Source organism: Macrotis lagotis, chromosome 3 (genome assembly GCF_037893015.1).
Source record: "Macrotis lagotis isolate mMagLag1 chromosome 3, bilby.v1.9.chrom.fasta, whole genome shotgun sequence".
Lineage (NCBI taxonomy): Eukaryota > Metazoa > Chordata > Mammalia > Peramelemorphia > Peramelidae > Macrotis > Macrotis lagotis.
In genome coordinates, this window is record NC_133660.1 from 195,160,569 (window position 1) to 195,186,130 (window position 25,562).

Sequence of the window (25,562 nt, forward strand, 5' to 3'; positions counted from 1 at the left end):
AAATTTGGGGTCTAAACTGAAAGTGTCTTGTACAGTGGTTGTAGATTTTCTTGAATTTCTTGCAGTTTTTGTGCTTGTTGTAGATTTTTTTACTTGCATTTCCCGCTTTTCATATTTGTTGTCTTGCACTCATTGTTTCACATATTAGGTTACATTTTGCCACATTCTGCCCAGCAATGACTTAGAAAAGATTTTTGTACTGAATTCAAGTTCAAAGTAATCCAGTTTGCAAAAATGAATGGAAATTGTGTTGCTGAACATCAGTTTGGTCCTCCAGCTGAGAAAACAATCCTAGACTGGCTATAGGAAGAAGAAAGCTACTGAAAACACCACAGCAGAAGAAGGCTTTGAGAGGCAAAGTCAACTAAATGATCTGAGTAGAGAAGGAATTGAAGAGATGGATTTGAAGAGCAAAGGGCAATTGGAAATCCTATGTTCACAAAGATGGTTCAGCATGAAGCCAGAAGAATTACTGATGAAAAAGAAGCGACTAATTTCAAAGGAGGATACAGTTGGTGCTTTAGGTTTCTGAAACGGAATGAACTTAGCATGAATCCACACATCACACTTACCCAGGAAGTGCTTATGGTCAACCACAGACCAGAGCACAGGCAGGAGAGCAGTCAGAGTCTTTCCTAAGATAGATTTGTCATCAAACACAGATGAGGACAAGCTAGTGGATGGGAGTTTTGACAGTGATGGATTTTATGATAGATAAAACTTGTTCAATAACTTTATGTAATTTTTTTTCCCAAATTTTGGGCCCCCAAATTAAGGTGTGTCTTATACATGGGAGCTTGTTATACATAGGGAAATATGGTAATATTTGTAAATCATTTTATAAACATTAAAAACACAGTTTTTAAATGATCCCTGAATTTGGACACTTCTAATTTTCTCCTATCTTAAAAAGATAATACAGACTTAATTACATTCACATTAATCTTAAAGTGCTCTTTAGATATTCATTTATTTACAAATTCTTTTGAACCTCAGAGAGCTAAGTTTCATTATTTGTAACAATTAAGCCACCAAAATAGGCTACTACTGCTGTTTTGTGGTGATATAGATATTTCAAATTAGTTAAGGTTTTTGGTTTGTTTCTGTTTTTTACAATTTTGCTATTATGTAACCTTAGACAAATTGTTCAGTCTTATTGGGACTTGGATTTCTTATTTGTAAACTGAAGGGATAGGACTAAACGGTCCCAAGGTTGCCACAAGTCCTATTATGTCACGTGTAGATAGGTGCCTATTTGTACTTTTCTAGAGAAATAATACTGAAAGAAAAGAATCCTCACTGGATTTGAAAGTAGAGGTCCACAGTTTGAATCCTTGCTCTCCTACTTTGCTGCTCATGAGACCGAGCACAACTAGATTTCTTCATCTCTGAAATGAGAGGATAATAGAGATTTTTTTAAGGAGTTGAGGACTATTCAAAAATATTTATAGCATCTCTTTTGTGGTAGCTAAGCATTGGAAATTGAGGGGATGCTCATCAATTGGGGAATGACTGAACAAGTGATATATAATTCTTATGGGATGTGCTATAAGTACTGACAAACAGGATGATTTCAGAAAAATCTGGAAAGTTAGATGAACTAATGCAAAGTGAAGTAAGCAGAACCAAGAGAACATTATACCTAGTAATAACAGTATTGTACAATGAAGAATTGTTAATGACTTAGCTCATGACAATGTCAAAGGACTCAAGATGAAGTGTGCCGTCCACCACTACAGAAAGAATTGATATTATATGAATACACAGTGATTTTTTTCTCCCTTCTTCTCTCCTTTCCCTCCAGTCTTTTTGTACCTAATGACCAATGTGAAAATTGCACATGTATAACCAATATCGGATTGCTTACCATCACAGGGCAAGATAGAATTTGGAACTCAAAACCCAAAACCACTACCCCACCACTCCTGATTTTTAAAAAAAAATTGTTTTAACAGGTAATATTGGGAATAATATTTTATTAAAAACATAAGAAATCATAGCTATTATTAAAAATAAATGAAATGAGAGCATAGGACTAAAAGATTCCTTTTAGATTTGATTTGAAAATAAACATTTTTATGCTTGAAATTATTAATAAATAGTAGGGATGTCCTTTGTAGAAAAGAAGTGGGTTTCTGAAGGTGTTCTTTTTTAAGTTCCTAAAATATTTTTTTCATTTAACTCCTGAGAACAGAGTTTCTTTATATCTGTATGTATACATATATATATATACATATATATATAATACATATATCTTTATAGCAAAGTTGTTTGTTTTGTTTGAAGTAAAAATTCTTCATTCTAGTAAGAGGGATTGCAGTTATTCAAAAAGGTTGCTTCTCTTTGTCCTGCTTTTTCAAAGGTATATAAGGGTAGATGCTGGATGATATTTTTTGCTAGGAAATCTATATTTGTCTTTTCCTTTACCACTTTTGGCATACAGAGTTCCTATCATTATAGGAAAGAATCAGATGACATTTTTATTTTGATTGATTGTATAGCCTATCAATAAGTCATAGTCTGAGTTGAGGGGACCAAATTAAAAAATATATGTAAAGTGTTTTGCAAACCTTAAAGCACTGTATATTCATTAGCTACTTATTATTTAAATCACTTTAATAATGCAAACTGAGAAAGTTTTTTTTTTAATGGCTGCAAAATTTAAGGTAATCTAGAATTGGAGGGGACCTCAGACACCATCCGAACACCTCATATTTTAGTTGAGAAAACTGGGATCCATGGATATTCAAGTGACTTGTCCAGTTTCACTCAGTTGGTAAGGGTTGAACCCAAGTCTTCAGAATCATTCAGAGCCATTGCTCTTTCCACAGCAGCATAGTGCCTCTCCAACCCTGCTACTTTTGTGAAATTGAACCTAAACAAATCTCTTATCCTCTCTGAGCATCAGTTTTCTTCATCTTTAAAATGAAGTGATGTGGGCTGGACAGTATCAGTAGTTCGTGACTTTAAGGGTGTAGAATTATTGTAAGAGATTCTTTTTAAGAACCTCAGTGTAATTAAAGAAAACAAGCCCATGTCTATGGACAAAATAATATCTTGTACCTCTATTAATATTTATCAAATAACTAGATGCTTTGTGGTTAGTTATATATATATATTTGAAAGCATTTTGTACTCAGTAATTTTTTTGTCATATAATTTAATTAAATCTTTATATATTAATAGTACAGCTACTAATATCAAGTTAAGTTTGTAAAAAGTTACTGGACTATTTGACCTTCGGCTCTTTGAGCTTATTTCTTTAAAACAAACAAAACTGACTTGTTCTTAATGATCTCTGTCTTCTGCTTTCCTTGATATCTCTTTCTTATTTAATCATTCAATGGAAACTCTTATTTCCAGTGTATGGAAATACTGTTGCCAAATCCAATGACCTTTTTTCAGTCCTCATCCTGCTTAACCTATCTGCAGCCTGATAGTGAGATTTTGATACTGTTGATACCCTCTTCATCTTTGCCTTGCCAGAGCTTTATCTACCATTTCTCTGTCTGGACCCTCTTTTCTTGTCTATATTCTGTTTTATTTAGTGATCTCTTCAGCTTCCCATGGTTTCAATTTTCTTTTTGCAAATAGACTCTCAGATTCACTTGTTAATCCCTAACTCCTCAACTGACCTTCAATCTCACATCTCTAGCCATCTATTGAATATATCAATCTGGATATTCTAGACATTTTCCATTCAGCTTGTCCAAAACTGAATTCATTGCCTTTTCCCTCCAATTTTCCCCTCTTGCCATCTTTTCTGTTACTGGCAAGAGTGCCACTTTGCCAGTCACTCAAACTCATAATCTAGGAGGTCAGATAGCATCCTGAAATCACCTTTCTGTTTAGTAGCTAAATTTGATGGAAACAGAAGAAAGGAAGGAAGAATATGACTGCTGAATGCCTCTATCTCCTTTATCCCATTGTTGTGAACTGCCATATATCTTAACTTCAGTGGTCCTACCTTTCTTCCTTAAACTCCTGTCAGTACTTGGGTCCAGAACAGGTTGGACTTTTACCACTTTCCTCTAGCTCTCATACATTTAATGCTTTTTTCAATATTTAATTCAGTAGTTTCTCTATTGAAACTCCTCTCATTTTGAAATTTAGTCCTGTGCCATCTATATGATTGATTTTTTTCTTCATAAAACAGAGAATTATCACAAAAGTTCTACTCTGAATGCATAGCTTTAGAGTAGCTCAGCAGGGACCTAGTAAATACTTTATGAATGTGGAATGGGCACCAGACTAAAGACTTTTCTATTACTTGCTCTATGACCTTAGGTGAGTCACAGACTCTGATTCCAATCCTTTATGCTGGAATAGACAGTTTGACACATTTGTAATATATATGCAAGTGAATTCTTATTATCTAGTTTTACAGTCTGCTAGAACACAAAAGTCTACATTTGGAAAGTTGGGAGACAGATTAGCAACAGTGATAAAAAACTTACTTAGTCAAATAAGCTTGCTAGTGAATATAGGTTTAAAATATTTCTAATTTGCTTTTAGGGTATTAAGAAAGCACCTTGTCAGTCTGCTTGATTCAAATGCAAATGTCAGACTGGTTAGAGATTATAATGGAAAGAAAACTTGAAAATGATAGATTGGGGGGTATTCTATAGCATGACCTAGATGACCAGGGTCTTTCTTTTGGCAACCTTGTGTAAATTATGAGATATGTATTTATATTCAACTCATGTGAGTACTATGGTGTTTCTCCTTTTTTTGTGGCTTGTAAGATATTTAGGTGTAATGAAAATGCTAGCTCTTAATGCTTATGACTTCAACAACTTCAACTTGTATTTTGCTTATAGGCTGAGTACTGAGGTGAATATGCACTTTGTTTTTGAAAATGATTTTTTTAGTGTTGTATTGGTATCTTCTCTCCCCACCCCTCAATAGAATTTTGAACATTTTAGTTATGGCAGAGCAAAAAACACTCTTACTTTATGATAATATCTACAACTAAACTCATGTCAGCCTCTGTATTATAATTGTCTAGATGGTTCAAGCTAGCAACCCACAAAAAGGTTATTTATTGTCAATTGAAGAGAAAGTTATCTCATCCTCAACCCAGCTAGCAATGCATATGAGGGAATTCTGTGCTTTTCCATTCAGTCCAGTTCCTTGCTTGTTTGACCTTCCAGGGTTTCTTCCCCCCCCCCCCCCCCAACTGCTGTGTGGTTTCAGGCCTCAGTACCACCATATCTTACTACAGTTTTGTTACCATAAGGAAATAGAACTGAGGTCTCATTTGGATTTTGATTATCTTTACTAGTAATTAACCCTCATTCAACTAGATGAAAATTGAATTGCCAGAAAGCTTTTTAATTAGAACCCCCCCAGTTGACAATTGTACATAGGTTTTTTCATAGTTCAAATTTACTGTGTTAGAAAAGTACTGATATTATCCCCAGTTTACAGATGAGGAAACTGAGATTAAGAGATGTTAAATGACATGACTAAGTTCATACAGTGGTAGGTGTGGAGCAAGCTTTAAACTCAGACTTTCTAACTCTATGCCCCTTGCTGACCACCCTATCACAGATTCTACTCCTGGCACTGTCATTAAGATTTATATAAGTATATAACAAGCTCTTCAAAATGCTTGATGGGGGGGCACAGCTAGGTGGTACAGTAGTAGATAGAGCATCAGCCCTAGAGTCAGGAGGATCTGAGTTCAAATGCGGCCTCAGACATTTAGTGATTAGCTGTGTGACCTTGGGAAAGTCAACTTAACTCCATTGCCCTGCAAAAACTGGGGGGGGGGGGGACAAAATGCTTGCCCTCAATTTCATTTTGAAGTGATATAATCTTCACTCTACCCAGTTTCTGGTTTTTGTTTTTTTGTTTTGTTTTTTGTTTTTGTTTTTTTTTGGGTTTTTTTGCAAGGCAATGGGGTTAAGTGGCTTGCCCAAGGCCACACAGCTAGATAATTATTAAGTGTCTGAGACCGGATTTGAACCCAGGTACTCCTGACTCCAGGGCCTGTGCTTTATCCACTATGGCACCTAGCCGCCCCCAGTTTCTGTTTAATTATCTGTTGAACACATTGTAACATAGTTTGGGCATAATATCCTTGTTTTCCTGGAGCTAATTAATGGCATCTGTATCAAATACTTAGTCAAGGGACATTTGTAATTAGAAAAGGACGATTTATGGAAATGTGTGGACTGAGATTTCACAAAATTTACAGTGAGGGGCTTTGATATGCATCACTGGACACTCACACTAAGAGTCTGTCCCAGTAGAATGTGTAGTGAAAAGGGAATGTTAAGGTAACTTACTAGAATGATAATGGGAGGAGCAAAAGACTAGTAAGATGATGGTAAATTGATACTTTGTTTTAAAGGAGCTTCACAGTCAGATGATTTTCCAGTTAACCACTGACTTCTCATAAACAGACCATGAAGACAGTGTTAAATTCACCATACAGATAGATCCAAAGACTTTTGCAAACATAACAAGCATTTAGTAATGGTAATTGTTAGTTGTATCTTGTTTTACAAGTTTACAAGCACTTTATATCTTATTTTAGTCTTACAACAATCTCATCAACTAAAATAGCTATCCCTGTTTTACAAATGAGGGCATGTAGGATTTGAGTCCAGGTCTACCTGACATTCAGTCCTCTATACCTTGGAGTTTTGTAACTTTGATTTTGTGTTGTTTTTGTTGCTGTTTGTCTTTTCATTCTCAAAGAAGACAATGACATCAGGGAGGTAATGCTATTGACAGGCACATGAATTTGAGTGAGGGAGTACTGTGTGAAGTCATCAGCCTTACTTTCTCCTCCAGGGTCACACAGTTACTAATAGTCCGGTGACTGAGTTCACAGTTGAACTCTGATCCTCCTGACTTAAAACTAATTTTGTGTTATGGCATTAAAGGCTCTTGCTTCCAATAAAAGAATTTCACTAATTAGAAGTAATAGGAAGTTCTGGGGGTGGACTGAAATAGGAAACCTTGTGATTGTAGTTCTTTAAGGTAGGTTGGTGTAAATAAAAATCCAAAAGAGATGGTTTAAGGTTCCTCAGGTCATCTTCTCTCCCAAGGAGAACTTAATTTTCTTTTGGAGAACTGTTTCCAATTGATGAGGAAGCATTTTAACTATAAAAAGCAATTTGAATGTATTAACAATGATTCCACATGATTATTACTGTTTATTATAGCATGAGATAACAACCACCTGATGAATCATACATAATCATTATCTCCAATTTTAACCCCCAGAAAATTTTTGTGAATGTTAAGGTGTCCAGTGTTGCATAAGGGCAGCTAGATACAGTGAAATGAGCGGAGGGCCTAGAATCAGGAAATTCTGAGTTCAGATCCAGACTCAAATGCTTCCTAGCAATGGGATTTGTTTGCCTCAATTCCTCAACTGTAAAATGAACTGGAGAAGGAAATGGTATATCACTCTGCCAAAAAAATCCTGAATGTGGTAATAAAGAGCCAGACAAGACTGAAACAACTAAACAATGATAAAAACAAAGTTGCAAATTCTTTAGAGCTGGGATTCCAGTTTACCTCTTTATTCTTCACTAAAGTCTAATTCTGTTGGTTCCTGGTGTTTGGAATTTATATCAGGATTTGTGAAGGCTTGACCCTGAGGTCTGATAACTTTTGCTAAATTAGAAAGTTTGCTGTGGTGTAGGGACATTCTTTCTGTCTCTGCCTAAGGACCAGCATAGCTCAACTAGGAGAGGTTCATCGTTGCTTAGGGAGACAGATTTTTACAAATCCCAGGATTATAGATTTTCTCAAAAATTTTCTGTGTCTATTAAGTTTTGTGTGGTGTGACTTTTCAACTTCAGACTGTGTGATTGAGCTTTTGTCTGTTACAGGAGAATTGTCAAACTATGCCTGTTTAACCCGTTTCCTTATTAGATAAATATTAGGTGGCACAGTGAATAGAACACCAGCCCTGGAGTCAGGAGGGTCAGGTGTTTGAATCTGGCCTCAGACACCTGATACTTACTAGTTGTGTGACTTTGGGCATGTCCCTTAACCTTCTCCAGTCATCCTGATTCATATCTAGCCACTGGACTCAGATGGTACTGGAAAAGAAATTGAGGCTGGTTACATTGCATAGCACCCCCTTACTCAGATCCATTTTACAAGCTTATCATGACATCAACCCCCTTGCTGGTCTTCTTCAGGAAAAAGACAAATATCAGCATCAGTGAACATGTGTTGAGCACCTCCTATGCGCCAGGCACTATACTAGGAGCTAAGGAAACAAAGACATACAGTTATAAATAGTAGGTAATTTTTTTGGTGGGTGGACCAGTAGCTAGAGGGATCTGGAAAACCCTCACGTAAGAGGTGACATTTCAGCTAAGCTTTGAAGAAGTGCACTACAGGCATGGGAGATAGCCTGTGCAAAGCATGAAGATAGGAGCTAAAATATCATCTTTGAGAAATAAAACTCCAGGAGTGTTTATTTAAGGGTTTTCAGAGAGAAACAGATATTATATTTTATTTTTGTGTTATTGAATGGGAACATGAGATAAGAGATCTATTTCCTTAACTTTTGTTTTAAAATTTTATTTTTCACTTCATGATTTTTCAAGTATTCATTTTATTTGAAAGGTCATTCAGTCACTGAAAATGTATTTTTATGTGCCAGTCACTGTACTATCTCTGGAAATAAGAAAAGCAAAAGATAGAGGTTTCCTAACCTCAAGGAGCTCATAGTCTGATGAAGGAAGATGACTCCAGGTTTATGGAAGCTGAAAGAGGAGTGGAGATGGTTGGGCATCATGAAGTACAGAGAAGAAATTTCCCAGTTTGAGTGGAAAATAGATAGGTGACCTGGATGCTCCCTTCCATAAATGGCAATCAGGAAAGAGGTCTCTGAAGCTCTCATATATCTTAATATGCCCCAAATGTAGTATGGTATAATTAAAAAATGGTTGTGTTGAAGAGTGAGCACTGACCTTGATTCTATTCTTAACTCATATTTAACTTTGTGGTGTGGATAAGTAATTGAATCTTTTAGACCTCAGTTTTCACATCTTTAAAATGAGGATATTTGTGATACCTACTTGTTATAAGATTGGTAAGTGAGTGAAAGAGATAATCTGTGTCAAGTACTTTGCAAAATGCTATATAAATGTCTGCTGTTACAATTTATCCTTCTACTATAGGTTCCATAAGAACAAGTACCATATCTTACTATAACTTTATATTTCTACAAGTGCCTATCATTACTTTTAGTTATATATACATTTGTTGTTGTTCAGTCATGTCTGACTCTCAGGTCAGATTTGAACTCCAAATGAACTTCCTAACTCAAAACTCTGAACTCTTATTTCTGATCTATACATAATAAGTCCTTAATAAAAATTTACAGAATGTTGAATAACATTTTTTCAAGAATGTTTCAAAACTGCTAAAGCCAGGAAGGGATTTTGTGAGGTCATTTTCTCTCTGAAAATATTCCATATCTTCTCTCGTTCCTTTTGTACCAGCTGCTCAGACCCAGACATACCCCCATAAATGTACTCTCTTTTGCTTCATAGAGTCTTCTCTTCAAGATGCAGCTCCAAAATCACTTTGTACCTGAAACCTTTGCTTATGTCCTAAACCTCTTATACCCTCTGACTCAAATGACTTTGTTTTTATTTGTAATCTCTTTATATTTCTTCTGTCTACCTACGTATGTATGTATGTACATACTTGTCCTAAGTAAGAGAATGTTTTGTGTATTTGTCTCTGCATCACCTAGCATAGAATGTAAATTCTGCCCAAGTAGGAACTGTTTTATTCACTGTATTTGTAGCATAGTACCTGGCACATAATAGGAAACTTAATCCTGATCAGTAAGAAATAACGGACCCAGAGCAGTCAAATGATAAGCAGATAACTAAGCTTTAGAATTCTGAAAGAACTTCGACAGCCATCTACCCATCCATCCCTTTCCCTGAAAAAGAATTCTCCCTACAGCTTAGCCCATAAGTAGTCTTAAAGCTCTCCACTGACAAGGAAGTCACTATGCTTATAGCCAATATCAATTCCATAGCACTGGGATACAGAGTTCCCTTGCTCTAAAGTGTCATTCTTAATTAGCTGAAATGTCTTAACCTGCTTTCAATAACTAGCACTTGATATTCTTGGAGGTTCATAGAACTCAGTTTGGAGAAGTAGATTGAAGGCTTCCTTTTTTTTTTCTGAAAGGAAATGTCTAAATATATTATCTTAATTTAGCAAAATCTTATTTCTTATTTTTATTTTTAGGAAGGATCGAGATCGTGACCGGGATCGTGAAGATCGTTCCAAAGATCGTGATAGAGAACGTGACAGGGGAGATAGAGAGAGAGAGAGAGAGAAAGAGAAGGAAAAGGAATTGCGTGCCTCTACTAATGCTATGCTCATTAGTGCTGGATTACCCCCTTTAAAAGCATCCCATTCAGCACACTCGACACATTCAACACACTCAACACATTCAACACATTCTGCTCATTCAACACATACAGGACATGCAGGACACACATCACTTCCACAGTGTATTAATCCATTCACTAATCTACCCCACACCCCTCGTTACTATGACATTCTAAAGAAGCGACTTCAACTCCCTGTTTGGGAATATAAGGATAGGTTTACAGATATTCTGGTTAGGCATCAGTCGTTTGTGCTGGTTGGTGAGACCGGTTCTGGCAAAACAACACAGGTGAGTGTGTGTGTATAACATTTGTTTTTAGATATCTCTTGAACCTTTCATTATAAAAGTTAAGCAAAACCAGTCTGTACAGTGACAGAATTGATAGTGTACACAGAATTTTGACCAGTCCCTATAAAAAAAGCTGGAGGATACTTTCTCATCTCTTGGGACCAACTGATCATTATCACTATCATTTATTTATTTATTATCATATTATTTATTAGGGTATTTTATACCTCCCATCCTATTTATATTCATGGGTTCTGTACATTAATGACTTTTCCTCCTGATTCTGCTTACTTCAAATTGTGAGTCTTTTCTGGTACCTCTATATTCCTTATTTGCCATTCCTTATGACAGTAAAACTTCATTGTATTTCATAAACCATATTTTGTTTAACCATTTGTGTATTTGTTTTCAGTTTTTTTGATACCATAAAAGTGATGCTATGCATCCTTTCGTATCTAGAACCTTTCTGTCTTTGATGTCCATGGGCTGTATGTTTCATATTTTATCCATTAATGTTTAAAACATGTATGTATATACAGGGGCGGCTAGGTGGCACAGTAGATAGAGCACCGGCCTTGGAGTCAGGAGTACCTGAGTTCAAATCTGGCCTCAGACGCATAATAATTACCTAGCTGTGTGGCCTTGGGCAAGCCACTTAACCCCATTGCCTTGCAAAAAAAAAACAACTACGTATATACACAAATCACTCCTTTGTTCATTTATTGTAGAATTCCTTAAGGAGTGCTAATAAAGCAGTTTGTGGAGATAGGCAGGTTATGCCATCCTAGTGGCAGGAAAGCAGCCTCAGCTATATTTACATGGAGTAAGAGAGCCATCAGGGAGTGTCATGGGGCACACTTAATGTCTGTGAACTTATAGGGGAAGCTTTGTTGGAAAGAGCCTTAGTGAAGAAACAATGTAAAGCAGTAAAGTAAAGAATTACATAAATTTGGAGACAAAATTGTGTTTTGAATTCTCACTCTTCCACTTAATATCCTGTGACCTTAAACAAATCATTTAATTTCTCTTTGTCTCAGTTTTCTCAAATGTACAGTGTCACTCAAATTACTAAATTAAAATAGACTTCCTGGTTACTGATTTATAAAATAATTGCATATTTGCAATATTTGGAAGTTCTAGTTTCCGGTGTTCTGTCATTTATGCTAGAATTTTAAAATATTTTGAATTACCAGCTTTAATAATCATTTTTGTTTTGGGAAAGAGTGCATACTGGCTAGTCTACTTGTTCTTATCCTTCATGTTTACTATCCTCATTCAGACATTTGAATAGAATTAACTGCTTTGGGAAAATAAAGAAGAAAAAAGTTTATTTTAAAACACTTAAATTCAGTTTTGCATTTTCTCCAGGCAATTTTGTAGTTTTAGTTAAGAATGAAGAGAAAAGCTCAAGTTAGAAGTTGTGTAGTCAAAAGGTCTATAGTCAAAAGTGACTCAACTTTATGGACCTGTTTTTGGCACTTTCAAACTTTCTCTTTTAATAAAACTTAGCTTTTCATATCTTTACCTTTTGATCTCAAATGTTGTTTTATTGAAGCTTTATGCCCACATACTACCATCTGCCTCTAGTACCCCAAAATAAACTCCATGGGGACTTCTTGCAATCACAAGGCTAAACTTGAGGAAAATGTTATGATAGCTTTAGAATATAGTATAAACTAATTTACTCACCCATATTTTGAATTCTAGATATGGGATTTAAATGGACATTATCTAATTTATCCATTTTTCTTTTGATAGTGTTCCATAACATTACTTGGTATTCTTTTCTCATTTATATTATGTTCTTTTGCCTGTTTTGGAATCTCTTTAACACCCCAGTCCTCAAAGCCCCTCAGCCTTAATAGGAAAGACTTACATATATATATGAAATTAGTAGTACAATTGTTTCTCCCACTAGCTTTCTGTTGGATTTCTTGAAGTATATTGTTAACCTAGAACATTTCTGTCTCTTGAAAAGCAAGGTCTTGTCACTAAACCCTTGCCCTTCTTTGACCTGCTGAGAAGAGAGAAGCTGAAGTTGTTAGGACAGTGTTGTTGTTGGCTGCTGCCACCAACTCTAGTTTGTTTTCCATTTTCACCAAAATGATGCACATTGGATAGTGTCAGCATATTTGGGAAAAGGGAGTTTCATTTATCGGCAGACATGGAAAAGAAACCTATATCTTTATTTGTTTATGCTATGACAGTAATAGTTGTTAGGTTTAATTAATATTTGGTGAGCAAGAGGGGAAGGATATTATCGTGGAAAAATCATTGACTGGTAGTTTTAAGTTCTAATTCTAGGTTGGTAATAAGTAGCCAGTAACTTTTGAGGAAGCTACATCCTCAGTTTCCTAGTTGTCTTTCAAATGAGGAAATTGAACTACATGATATCAGTGTCCTTTCCTGGAGTCAAGCTGAAGGAAGAATAGAATTGTTGCAAGCCACAAGTGTTGTCAAGACAAGCTCAATTAGAACCCAAAGTTGAGAGGATTTAGTTTGAAGAATACTGAGTTAGTAGGTCCAGACAGACAAATGAAACAGTTTGAAGAACAAGACATTGAACTACAGGACAGAACCAGAATTTTTATTTTAGGAATTGAACACAAGGAAATTCAACCTATCTGCATAATTTTTGCTTTTCAATACCTTTCCCTTCCTTCTACTGTCTCACGTGGCAGAACTTTTTTGTTTAGTTTAAATCTTTTTGGTATTCTAGAATGCATAGAAGGGTTGGAAAACCACCTAATAAAAAGATTCAGTCTTTGGTTTGGGAGGCTTTTGAGGTGAATATTAGCTGTCTCGCCAAAAGATTGTTTTGAGAGTATAAAGGTTTTTTTTTAATAGTTTCTAAATATGGTACTTAGTAATTTTGGATTGTCTATATTAATTTCTTGTGGTGACATAAAGATAGATATAGATATGCGCATGTGTATATGTAATAATTCTGTAAAATTAGTATGTTAAGGAGTGTAGGTTCTTGGAAAATTTATTGGAGACTTAGCCACTATTTCCCTGTTTTCTGTCATTGTGTTATTTTTCTTTCCACTTAATTTCATGACTTCTTACCTTTCAAAGCTCCTCTCTGTGAAAGAGGGGAGAAATGCCCTGTCATTCTATTGTATTTTTATCACCTTATTTGTGTTCTTTTGTAACACTATAACTCTAATTCTAGACAATCCTGAAACAGGTGTGACACTTCAAGCACTCCACTAAATGTGGAGCCCAAGTTGTATTTCTTGGAGCAGTTCTTTTTCCTTCTGGAAGCAGTGGGGTTATTCTTGAGAGAAAGAAGGATATTCTTACTGGGTTGGAAGGGTGTCCAGCTGGGTTTAAATCTTCAGTAACATAATTTTCATTATGTTGTAGCTGAATCAGAATAACAAAAAGCACTGGAACCAGCTGTACATTCATAACTTTTGTTCCTTTCACACAGTGGACAGAAAATAAATGTTCACTGAATTAAATTACTAAATCAAAAGATGATTCTTAGCCCCATGTTATTTTTCACCTTTCTTTAAAAATCATACTTTGTGACATGATTAAATGAAGCTTTTTGAAAATGTTTAAGTACATATATTTGCTATGTCTGCAAAGTGAGCCAGTATTTTGATTAAACTTGAAAATATTTTGATAGATCCCTCAGTGGTGTGTGGAGTACATGCGGTCCTTACCAGGACCCAAGAGAGGAGTGGCCTGCACACAACCCAGGAGAGTTGCTGCAATGAGTGTGGCTCAGAGAGTTGCTGATGAAATGGATGTGATGTTGGGCCAGGAAGTTGGGTACTCCATTCGATTTGAAGACTGCAGTAGTGCAAAAACTATTCTCAAGTAAGTGCTGACACTCTGTTTTCAATTGTGAACTTTCATTACAGGGATTTTCTGCTACTTAGTTGCCAAGAAAAAGTCATCTTGAAATTAAAATATAAAATGGATGATTAGTAGAGGTTTCCACTTTCTTGAATGGAACTTTATCTGCTTAATAATGGTAATTATCTTGTTGATAGTTGTAGATTTCATCTTCCCAGAGGCAGTTTATTAAGTACCTACTATGTATTATCCTCTTCTCTTTGAAACCTAGAATAACCTAGAATCCCTGCTTTTAAGTTCACATACAGTAGTTTTCAGCTGTTGCACAAAAATACGCTGATATTATTAGCTCATTGAAAGGGAAAACTAAAGGTAAATTTTTAGTGATTATTTTAGTCACTAGTACACAGTTTGGTGAATGGTTATTGCAGGATCAGTGCCTTGTCATGTTTTAGTATTTAAACTACCCAATGTTGGGATGAAAGACTAAAATTTGGTACTTGGAGTATAGTTTAGAAGGTGTACAATTTTGCTATTATCTTAAAGACAATTTTGTTCTTTATTCAAGAACATCTCTAGAATCCTTCTAACTTTAATGATCTACCTCTTACAGCTTAATTTTTCTGCTATTAAAATAAAATTGGAGGTTTTTTCAGTATAACAGTATTGTCACATGTGCTTCAGCAATCTTAGTTGAGAAGTCTGAGGAAGCCCAGAGACTGAAAGAATGCCCATAGTGACCAGTATAGAGCTCATGATGTAATTTCCCAAATATCTACAACAATTATCCTTAGTGACAAAATATTATTGTGGAAACAGAACCAGACTTGGTCAGATGGAGCCAAGTCTGAGCCCATTCCTCTGGAATCTAATGACCCTTTTACATGGGCAAGTGATATTGATAATTTTTTTCCATTTGCAACTTAACATAGGCATTATAGATCTGTATCATAGGACAGGATTTCCATACCAAGAAATCCTCATTTCATTAATCAGAAGAACAATAGTTTGAATCCATCAAGTAATTAATAAATGTCAAAGAAGTTAATAAATTCTTTAATAAATGACTGATACAGGAATGATTAAATTAAAGTTATAATTAAATTAAAATATAACTTTAGAGTGTTAGAAATTATGTTTTTGCTATTTCCCATTTCCCTGCAATTTTTGAAGTATATCTTTTGGTAAATATATTCTTGGGCAGCTAGGTGGCGCAGTGAATAGAGCACCAGTCCTGGAGTCAGGAGGACCTGAGTTCAAATCCATTCTCAGTTAATAAGTACCTAGCTATGTGGCCTTGGACAAGCCACTTAACCCCATGGCCTTGCAAAAACCAGATGAGAGAGAGAGAGAGAGAGAGAGAGAGAGAGAGATTGAGAGATTGAGATTGTTTTATAGATAAAATATTGTTAATGATGTGTTGATTTTCTTGCATGTACACACACACACAAAACATTAATGATCCCTTTCTTCCTTGAGGGAAGGAGAATTTGTTTTTTTACTTTTGTCTTTATGTACTTTAAGGCTAGCCACTTAAGTCTCTTTGAATCTTTTTCTTCATCTGCTCAATGGGGATGATAATAACTGTTGCTTATCTCACAGATACTAAATCAAATGCAATAACAAATGTGAAGTATTTTGTAAGCCTTGAAAGTACCATATAGATGTGATTTGTTGGGGGGGGATACTTTTTCCCTTTACTTAATATGAACTTTCCCATGATCCTTATTCCTCTTTACTGCAGCAGGAAGTATATTTAATTTATTTATAGATTTGCTCTAGCTTTGCTTCTTCAAAACTTAAATTGCTTTATTAATCTTCTGCATTTAGTATCTCCATATATAATGACCTTCAGGAAAACCTATGAATCTGTAGCTTCTGCTTATTTTACACCCATATATTTTTTTAATTAATAACTCCATTGTCACATGATAAATGAATTGCTTGAGATTTTCAGAGACAGTTTCATAATGTTGTTTCAGAATTGTATGATATCTACTATAGTTTCAGATACTAGAGTAGTTATTTGTAGTTTCCCTTTGATAAATATGTTGAAGAAATTTATTTCATTCAACATTTAATTTTAGTGCTATATATTTATTTCATAATAATAAACTTAGTATCATGTTAAAAGCATTTGGAATCACTGAATATTTTAATCTCACAATATTATCTTGTCTTCTGTTAATCCCGGGTTGGATAATTCAGTTTAGTTCTTTAGGTCTGTATTGTTACCTAAATTCATCACTTACAATCCAGATAATACAGAATTTGTTCTTTTTAAACTATTTTGTGTTTTTAGATAGTGTAATGATATTTAGTGCTACAGCAAGCTACTACAAGCTGTTACATTAACAGTTAACTTCAGAGATTTGGAGACCACTTGGAGAATTTAACCTGATCAGGACTAAACTGATTTTGTAGAAAGAGACACAGGTCTAACCTGTGTCCCAACTTCTACACATTTTGGGGGTTGAGATGGTTTATGAATAATTTTTAAAACAATAAATTAATCAAAATTTTGGCTTTTTGAAAAGTAAATGATTAGCTTGATTTTGATTATATAGGCTTATGCTTTTTGACAGCTGTTTCTCCCCACTCTTCAAGGTGCCTTTTTTCTTGTACAATGCTTCTTTCACTATGGAACCCTGATCAATCATTGTGGTCCCAAGAGCAAGGATCTTGGTCTACTTAAAATACTAACCCAAAGTTAGGAGAGAATAGTAGACTGTTGCTTCACATTTTAGGAAGGAGATTATTTCTTGAGTTGCTAAGTGTTCGTTAGCATTACAATTTCAGTAAATCTTGAAATGAAGGTTAGATTTTGGAACCTGAAGAAAACTATAAGATGAAATCTCTGAGCTTTAGTTTAGTTATTGTATTTAAGCTCAGTGTTGTTTTTAAAATTATTGTTGGTAATCATTCAATTGGGGCATCAAGGATAGATGTCCTGGCCTAGAATCTGAAAGACCAGAGTTCAGATGCTACCTCAGACATTTACTGGCTGTATTAGCATCAAAATGGAGAAGGAAATGACAAACCACTCCAAGAAATCCCCGTGAATGCTTTCTCTATGGGAAAATGAAGAACTGAACTCAATTAAAAAAACAACTTCATCCAAATAGTTTTTTTTATTTCAGAAATGCTTTTATATTTTTATTTTTATAAATTTTACAAGTTTTCCCCTAATCTTGCTCCCCCCCACAGAAGGCAGTCTGATAGTCTTTAAATTATTTCCATGCTATACATTGATCAAAATTGAATATATTGAGAGATCAATCATATCCTAAGGTACAAAAAAATCCAATATAAGAGATAGTAAAATTGCATAAGAGTCTTTGGTCTTCGTTTAAACTCCCCAATCTTTGTATACAGATGGTATTCTCCATTGCAGATACCCTAAAATTGTCTCTTGATTGTTGCACTGATGAAATGAGCAAGTCCATGAAGGTTGATCATCACCCCCATGTTGCTGTAGAATGTTCTTCTGGTTCTGCTTATCTCCCTCAGCAGCAGTTTATGTAAATCCTTCCAGCCTTTTGAATTCCCATCCCTTCTGGTTTCTAATAGAACAATAGTTTTCCAATATTGTACTTATACTACAGTTTGTGCAGCCATTCCCCAATTGATGGACATTCACTCAATTTCTAATTCTTTGCCACCACAAACGGAGCTGCTATGAATATTTTTGTACAGGTGATGTTTTTATCCTTTTTCATGATCCCTTCAGGGTATAGACTCAGTAGTGTATTGCTGGATCAAAGGGTATGCACATTTTTATTGCCCTTTGGGCATAATTCCAAATTGCTCTCCAGAGAGGTTGGATGAGTTCACTGCTCTACCATCAGTGTATTAGTGCCCCAGTTTTCCCACATCCCTTCCAACATTGATCGTTGCTCTTTCTTGTCATTTTGGCCAGTCTGAGAGGTGTGAGGTGGTACCTCAGAGCCAAATACTTTTAACAAAATATTTTGATATCTTGTTCTAACAACATAATTCATCCCAATATTCTGCTTCTTCCAGATAGATATGACAAATGTTTCATAAAGAAGTTTGAAGAGAAAGAGGGAGGGAAAATCAATCCAATTGATTGATAATTTCAAAAGAGTCCGAAAGTATATGCAATGTACCATGCCAGTGGACCATATTTGCAAATAATGGAATGAATTGCTTTTTCAAAATCTTCTGTGGGGTCATGCTTTTTTGTATTTTTGCAAGTCACTTTTGATTCTCTTTCTCTTTAATAAAGCCATTTTATATATATTGTTTTCTTGGTCCTACTTACACTTGACTGCATCAGGTCTTTCTAAAAGTCTTAATCTACCTCTTTTTTCGTATTCATCCTTATAGAATAGTAATATCCCATGTACCATATTCATTGTACTATATGGTACAATATTCATGTAACATAATTTAATTAACCCTCAAACTATGAGCATCTGCTGTCATTTTTGCTGTCACAAAAACATACAGCTTTGGATGTGTGTTGGGTGTGGTATGGTGTGGTTTTTTTATTTTTACTTCATTCCTCCAATTATATTTAAAATTTTTTTCATATTATTAAAAATAGCAAATTATTTTTTCTCTTTTCTGCCCCTTTCTCCAGTCATTGAGAAGGAATGCAGCATATTGATTGTATATTTGGAATCATGCAAAACATATCCAAACCAGCCGACTCAAAAAAAGCAAACAAAATAAAGTGAAAAAAAAGTGCTTCATTCTGTACTCAAGAGTGCTTCATTTCTCTCGAGGTGATGTCTCTCACCATAGTCCTTTGAAATTGTCTTGGATGATTGTCTTGATCAGAGCATCTGAAGTTTTCACAATTGATCATCCTTAGAATATTGCTATTATTTTTATTTGTGGTTTTTTTTTGCAAGGCAAATGGGGTTAAGTGGCTTGTCCAAGGCCACAGAACTAGGTAATTAAGTGTCTGAGGCCGGATTTGAACTCAGGTACTCTTGATTCCAGGGCCAGTGCTTCATCCACTGTGCCACCTAGCCACCCCTAGAATATTGCTATTATTGTGAATAATCTTCTCCTCCTTCTGCTCAGTTTACCAAATTTGTATCAGTTTTTTGAAACCATTGTGCTCACTATTCCTTATAGCACAATACTATTCCTTCAGTCATATACTACAATTTGTTCAGCCATTCCCCAGTGATAACTTATCAATTTCTATTTCTATTTCTTTGCCACTACAAAAAAAAAAACCTTCTAAAAATACTTTTGTACGTATAGGTTCTTTTCCCTTTCTTTGATTCCTTTGGGATTCAACTCTAGTAGTAATGGGTCAAAGGATATGTGGTTTTTATAGCCTTTTGGGCTTGGTTGCAAATTGTTCCCCTGGATGATTGAAATAGTTCAGAATACCATCAATATTACACTAATGTACCTATTTCTTGCATCCCCTCCAACATTTAGCATTTTTCTTTTGTGTCATATTAATCAAATAAGTGAAATGGTTCTTCAGAGTTGTTTTAATTTGCTTTTCTATAATCAGTAATAATTTAGAGCATTTTTAATAGGACTTTTGATTGCTTTGATTTTTAATTAAAATTGTCTATTCATATCTTTTATTATTAATTGAGGAATGACTTATTTTTAGAAATTTGGCTTAGTTTCCTATATATTTGAGAAATTAGACCTTTATGAAACTTTGCATAAGAAAAATTTCCCAGTCCTATTTTCCTTTGTCTGCATTGATTTTGTTTGTGTAAAAAAAACTCCTTTTAAAAAAAATTTCATAAAGCCAAAATTATCCATTGTACTTCCTATTATGTACTTTAACTCATTTTGTTATAAACTCTTCCCTTATCCATAGAACTGATCAGTAAAATTTTTTTCATGTTTCTCTAATTTACTTAAAATTTCATCCTTTAAAATATAGGTTTTAAGTGAGTACTGAATATAAATTATTTTTGACCATATAGCCAGTTTGTTTCTAGTAGGAGCAGTAGGAACATTTTTAACAGCTTAATTTTCTGAACATCAAGTAAACCTTGCTGGAATTTTTTTTTAATTTGATTGGTATCTTTTGATTTTATGTCACCTACATTTTCCACAGTATCCATGCTCTCTCCTAGAGACACCACCCTATTTTGTAGTTTCCCAGGACGTTAGAAAGTTATCAAATGTCCTTATTATGACTCATTTTTTGAAGATGTAAATACTGCTCATTAGATCGTTTTGTTTTCTGTCAAGGGCCAAAATTTAAAATTAACCTGTGTAATTTGTTCAAAGATTTAATTGATTCACTCCTAAAACTCTCCTGGATTTAATGAATTTTGAGGCCTGAGGTTGCCTTGGCAGCACCAGAACAAATGATGTTCCCTGCCCCTCTTGTAGAGAGTTGAGAGCTGTCTTTAAAATGACTGGGTAAAGAAGTCCATTTTTAAAAATTTGTGTAGTGAGATCTAGAAATTCACCTCATTCAGCTATGTAATTCTTTTCATTTTATGAATATTTAATGTATTTGTGGAGGAACAGATTCACCAAGGTAATTTAGTTAAGAACCAAAAAAAAGAAACAAAGTGTATAATCAGCCAAAGCAAGATTAACTCATTGGACATGTCTGCAATATATGTCCCACTCTACAAATATATTTCACTGTCTCTTTAGCTATAAGAGGTAGGTAGCTTCCTCCTCTTAGTTATCTGAATTCACAACTTATAATGGCAGTGATCAGATTCCTTATTTGTTATCAATTGTCCTATTAGATAGTAAATTGGGCTTTTCACAAGATTGAATCTGGTGTATGTGTGGCTATTTAACCACCTTATCTGGAAATAATTAAAAATTTTAATATAATAATAAATTAATAAAACTGCCATTACCATTTGTGTGTTATATTTTTCCAGAGAGAACTCTAGAAAGTTAGAAAGCTAATGAGATATTAGAACTGTTTTCAAGGATTTTCATGAAGTCTTGGTCAACTTTACCACTTTAGGAATCTGGTGCCTTTGTGCTGCCTACCCTCATGTGCCCCCCCTTCATCTTCTTGAAGACCTAGTGAAATTCTGTCCTCTTTAGTTGTCATTCTAAGCTCTTCTACTCCCTGCTTGCCTTTCCCTCTCAAATGGCTTTCAATTTTCCTTCTCATTCCACACACACCTAGTTCTTATGTTCCCTCCCGTTTCTGCATTCTTCATTAAAATATAAACTTTAAACTCTGACCTTTTAAGAAATACATAGTATGAGTCTTGGCATATATTGCAAGTGCTAAATAAATAGTTGACTTGCTTGTTGCTCTTGTTACTACTCCTTATCTCTATGTTCACAGCAGGTTTACTCACCTCAAAGTTTTGGCCTTTCTCCTATATCTTAGTAGGCAGTCATCTTTTATGCAGACTATCCTGGTGAATTTTTTTTCTTTTGAATAAAGGCATGCTTCTAGTCATGAGCCCAGCCTACCAATTGTCAGAGTACTTATGTAGCCAAATTGACCTCTATATTTTAAGACTGTTAGCTCACCCAGTTACTGTAGTATACTTTCCCCTCTAATTTGGTACCAACTTGACAGAGCTAAGTGAACAATTTTCTCCTTCTGTCTTCCTCTCTTAGTTTAAATCTGTCATGATTAAATTCAGAAAACTACATACAGCTGTTTTTTCCTGGCCCTCTTCAGATCTACATCACTTCTTGACAACATTTGAATCATTAAATGCTAAATAGAATGAAGTGAGATTACCAGGCCTTTGTGATGATATGAAAAGACATATTTGAATTGAGAGAACTGGACCTTGAAGTATGGACAGACTTTAGATGCATAGATCAGCAAGAATGGAATAGCAAGAGCAAGTGACAGAAAGTTATTTCTCATGGCCTTTTTTAGTAGAGCTACAACAGTGAATTTATGTAGTTAGAGGCAAGTGGAAAAGGTAGAGAATTGTCAGATTGTATGGAAGACAGCATACTCTATACCTTTAATAATATAAGGAAAACTTATTCAATTTTTTTATTTATTTTTATTTATCTCCTAAAATACCTTACTAACCCAACAAAATAATAGCTTGCTCACCTCATGGGACTTGATTTTCTACATAGTGATTGAATTTCAGAGCGAATTCAAAGTTGAAGCATTTCTTGGTTTCTGTTTTCTAAGATCTTATTTTTGAGTGAAAAGACTAACTTTATTAACCCTCCACATACTGGGTATAAAAAGACAAAAGCAAAGCACTCTTTCTATTCAAAAAAAGTGCTACAATGTTGTGAATGAATTATTTTTTACTTCTTTGGGAGTATTGAATACTTTTAGGTGTTTTCTAGCAGAACCATTTTTGAAGTTTTAGATTCCCATTGTCAAGAAATATGGGGAAAAATTTGTAGTATCTTTTTCCTCAAGAACCATATTGTATTTCTCTCCAGGGTAATATACCTTCAGTGAGCATTTGCTTATTCCTTTGTCTAATTTTATTAGATGTCCTGTGAAGAGTGTTTTGTTTGTGTTGAAAGAGAACAACATAAGAAATTGAAATCAAATAGAATGTCTTTATTAGGTTTGTTTCAGAGTCCTAGTCTTTTAAAATTGTTTATAAGTTGTTCTAAAATATAATTTTAAACTGTTTAACCTTAAAATTGTAAAACCTTAAAAAATTTTGCAACACCTTATATTATGAAGATGATTTTTTTGAAAGCAGGACATTTGTATTCATAAGCAGGGGTGGGGACTTTGCTCTCTGTCTCTCCAATCATTCCTAAAAATTCTATCAACTTTCAATTTAATTGCTTGTCAGGCTAGTTTTTGTTTATCTACTACCCATTTCATACTCCCCTTTCTTTGTAATGGACAAGTAAGACGTGTTATTTTATTTTATTATTTTTTTAGGTTTTTGCAAGGCAAATGGGTTTAAGTGGCTTGCCCAAGGCCACACAGCTAGGTAATTATTAAGTGTCTGAGACCACATTTGAACCCAGGTACTCCTGACTCCAAGGCCAGTGCTTTTATCCACTATACCACCTAGCCGTCCCTGACATATTATATTATTAAGGTTTAGGGAAATATAGCTAGATTTCATTTCGTTGAGTACTTTTTAAAAGAAGTTAAAAAAATCAATGATTATGTTTTTCTTGGGTCATCTATACTACTAGCACTGATCTGGTAACACTCTATACCTTAAAGTGATTAGTCATTTATCACATTCACCCTTACTCTTTATAACAAAAGTACCTACCTACTTTATAGTTGGAGTGAATGCTCAAGAAGAACTGAGCTTAGAACCTCTTTGAGACTTTTGAAACACTGTACTTGGAATATTAATACATTTGCTATTTTGGTCTTTCTTTTAAGAGCAAATAAGAGTTTCAAGAAAAGGTAGTTAAAATGACTGGTAGGGTAAAGGAGATACAGTATCAAAATAGATGTTAAATAATTTGCATTCTAGATTCATGTAGCATTAAAACTGTTTGCTTTTTGAGGATGTGCCTAAGATTGTTGAATTTATCACCACTAACTGCACACTTTAAGATGGTAGCCATTGAAACAAATAATATGATTGTTGTATTCCTCCCTCAATTATGTGGTAACAGTAGCAGAAAAGAGGGTAGAGGTTTGGACAATTTTTAGAAAGCCTACAAATATTTTGGTGCTTTTAAGTATGAAATCCATAACCATTGATTAGCAAGGTAACAAACATACTGCTAGAGAAAATGAATCATATTCATCTTGTTATTTCCTGTGAAATAAATGAAGGTAAATAGATGATTCAAAGGTTTTGGGGATAACAATATCAGCAAAGTTGATTTTATCATGGCCCAAGGACAACAAGCACTGTAATTTAATTAGATATTGGATTATCTTAGGATAAACATTTATAAGAAGACCACCATGAAATTTATATATATCAACTTCTGAGAATGAAGAGGTAGATAATTCTAAAAACTTACTTTTGACTTTGCAGAAATAAGTACATTTTAATACTCGGTAACTCTAATGCAAAAAAAAGTATATAGGTATAGTATATAGGTGAGCATAGCACAGTTAAGCAGAAAGACATGAGCTGTCAAAAAATGTATACTACAAATAGAGAAATTTTATTTCTCTCAAAAACTTTCAAGAATAGAATACAGTGATGAGAACAATTTGAAACTGCCTTAAGGGATATAAAACTATGCATATTCTTTGAACCTGCAATACTACCACAAGGTATATCCCAAAGAGTTCAAAGAGAAGGGAAAGGACCTATTTGAACAAAAATATTTTTAGCATTTCCTTTTGTAGTGGCAAAGAATTGAAAATTAAGGGGATACCCATCAATTGGAAAATGGCTGATCAATTTAGTATATGATTGTGATGGACTACTGGGCTGTAAGAAAATAATGAGCAGGATGATTTCTGAAAACCTGGCAAGACTTATATGATCTGATGCAAATTAAAATGAGCAGAACCAGGACATCATTGTCCAAAGTAACAACAATATTCTAAGGATGATAATTGTGAAAGCCTCAGCTACTCTGATCAAAACAATGATCCAAGTCCAGAGGAGAGGATTGACTAGATGCTGTCTACTGTCAGAGAACTTATGCACTCTGAAATTGAAGCATACTTCTTTTCCCTTTATTTTTCTCCCTTTTTTTGGTCTCTGGTGACATTTTTGTTTTTTGCAACATGACTAATATGGAAAAATTATTTTGTATGACTTCATATATATATATATATATAACTATTATCAAGTTGCTTGCCTTCTCAAAAGGCAGAAGAGAGAATTTGGAATTCAAAATTTTTTTAAATGAATTGTTACATTTTTTACATGTAATTGGAAAATATTTAATGAAATACAGATATACCATAGTGAGCACTAAAGCAGATAAAAAATTATATTTTAAAATAAAATTCATTTCACCAAATATGTATACCAATTCCTTAGTTTCTTCTGTGAGTTTGGGAAGTATACCATGAACATATTCAAGATAAATTTGTGAAGGAGATCACTATTAACTGGGGAGAACAGAATTAAGTTTCCTATAGTATGTGTCTCTTGAATTGATGATTCTAGGACTTTTTCAAGAGGTAAAAGTAAGTAGGATGTGTATTGCTGGCAAGAGGAACAGCAACTGTGGATATTTTCCC

The 25,562-nt window shown here is 34.4% G+C and overlaps 1 protein-coding gene across 1 annotated transcript in view; it reads left to right on the plus strand.

Annotated features, from left to right (window-relative positions):
- The window catches only part of DHX15 (DEAH-box helicase 15), a 74,676-nt gene that overhangs the window by 4,932 nt on the left and 44,182 nt on the right, over window positions 1-25,562 (plus strand). The window contains exons 2-3 of the mRNA XM_074229696.1: window positions 10,249-10,684; window positions 14,322-14,515. Of these exons, the coding sequence (XP_074085797.1) occupies window positions 10,249-10,684; window positions 14,322-14,515 (630 nt within the window). The remainder of the gene's footprint in view (window positions 1-10,248; window positions 10,685-14,321; window positions 14,516-25,562) is intronic.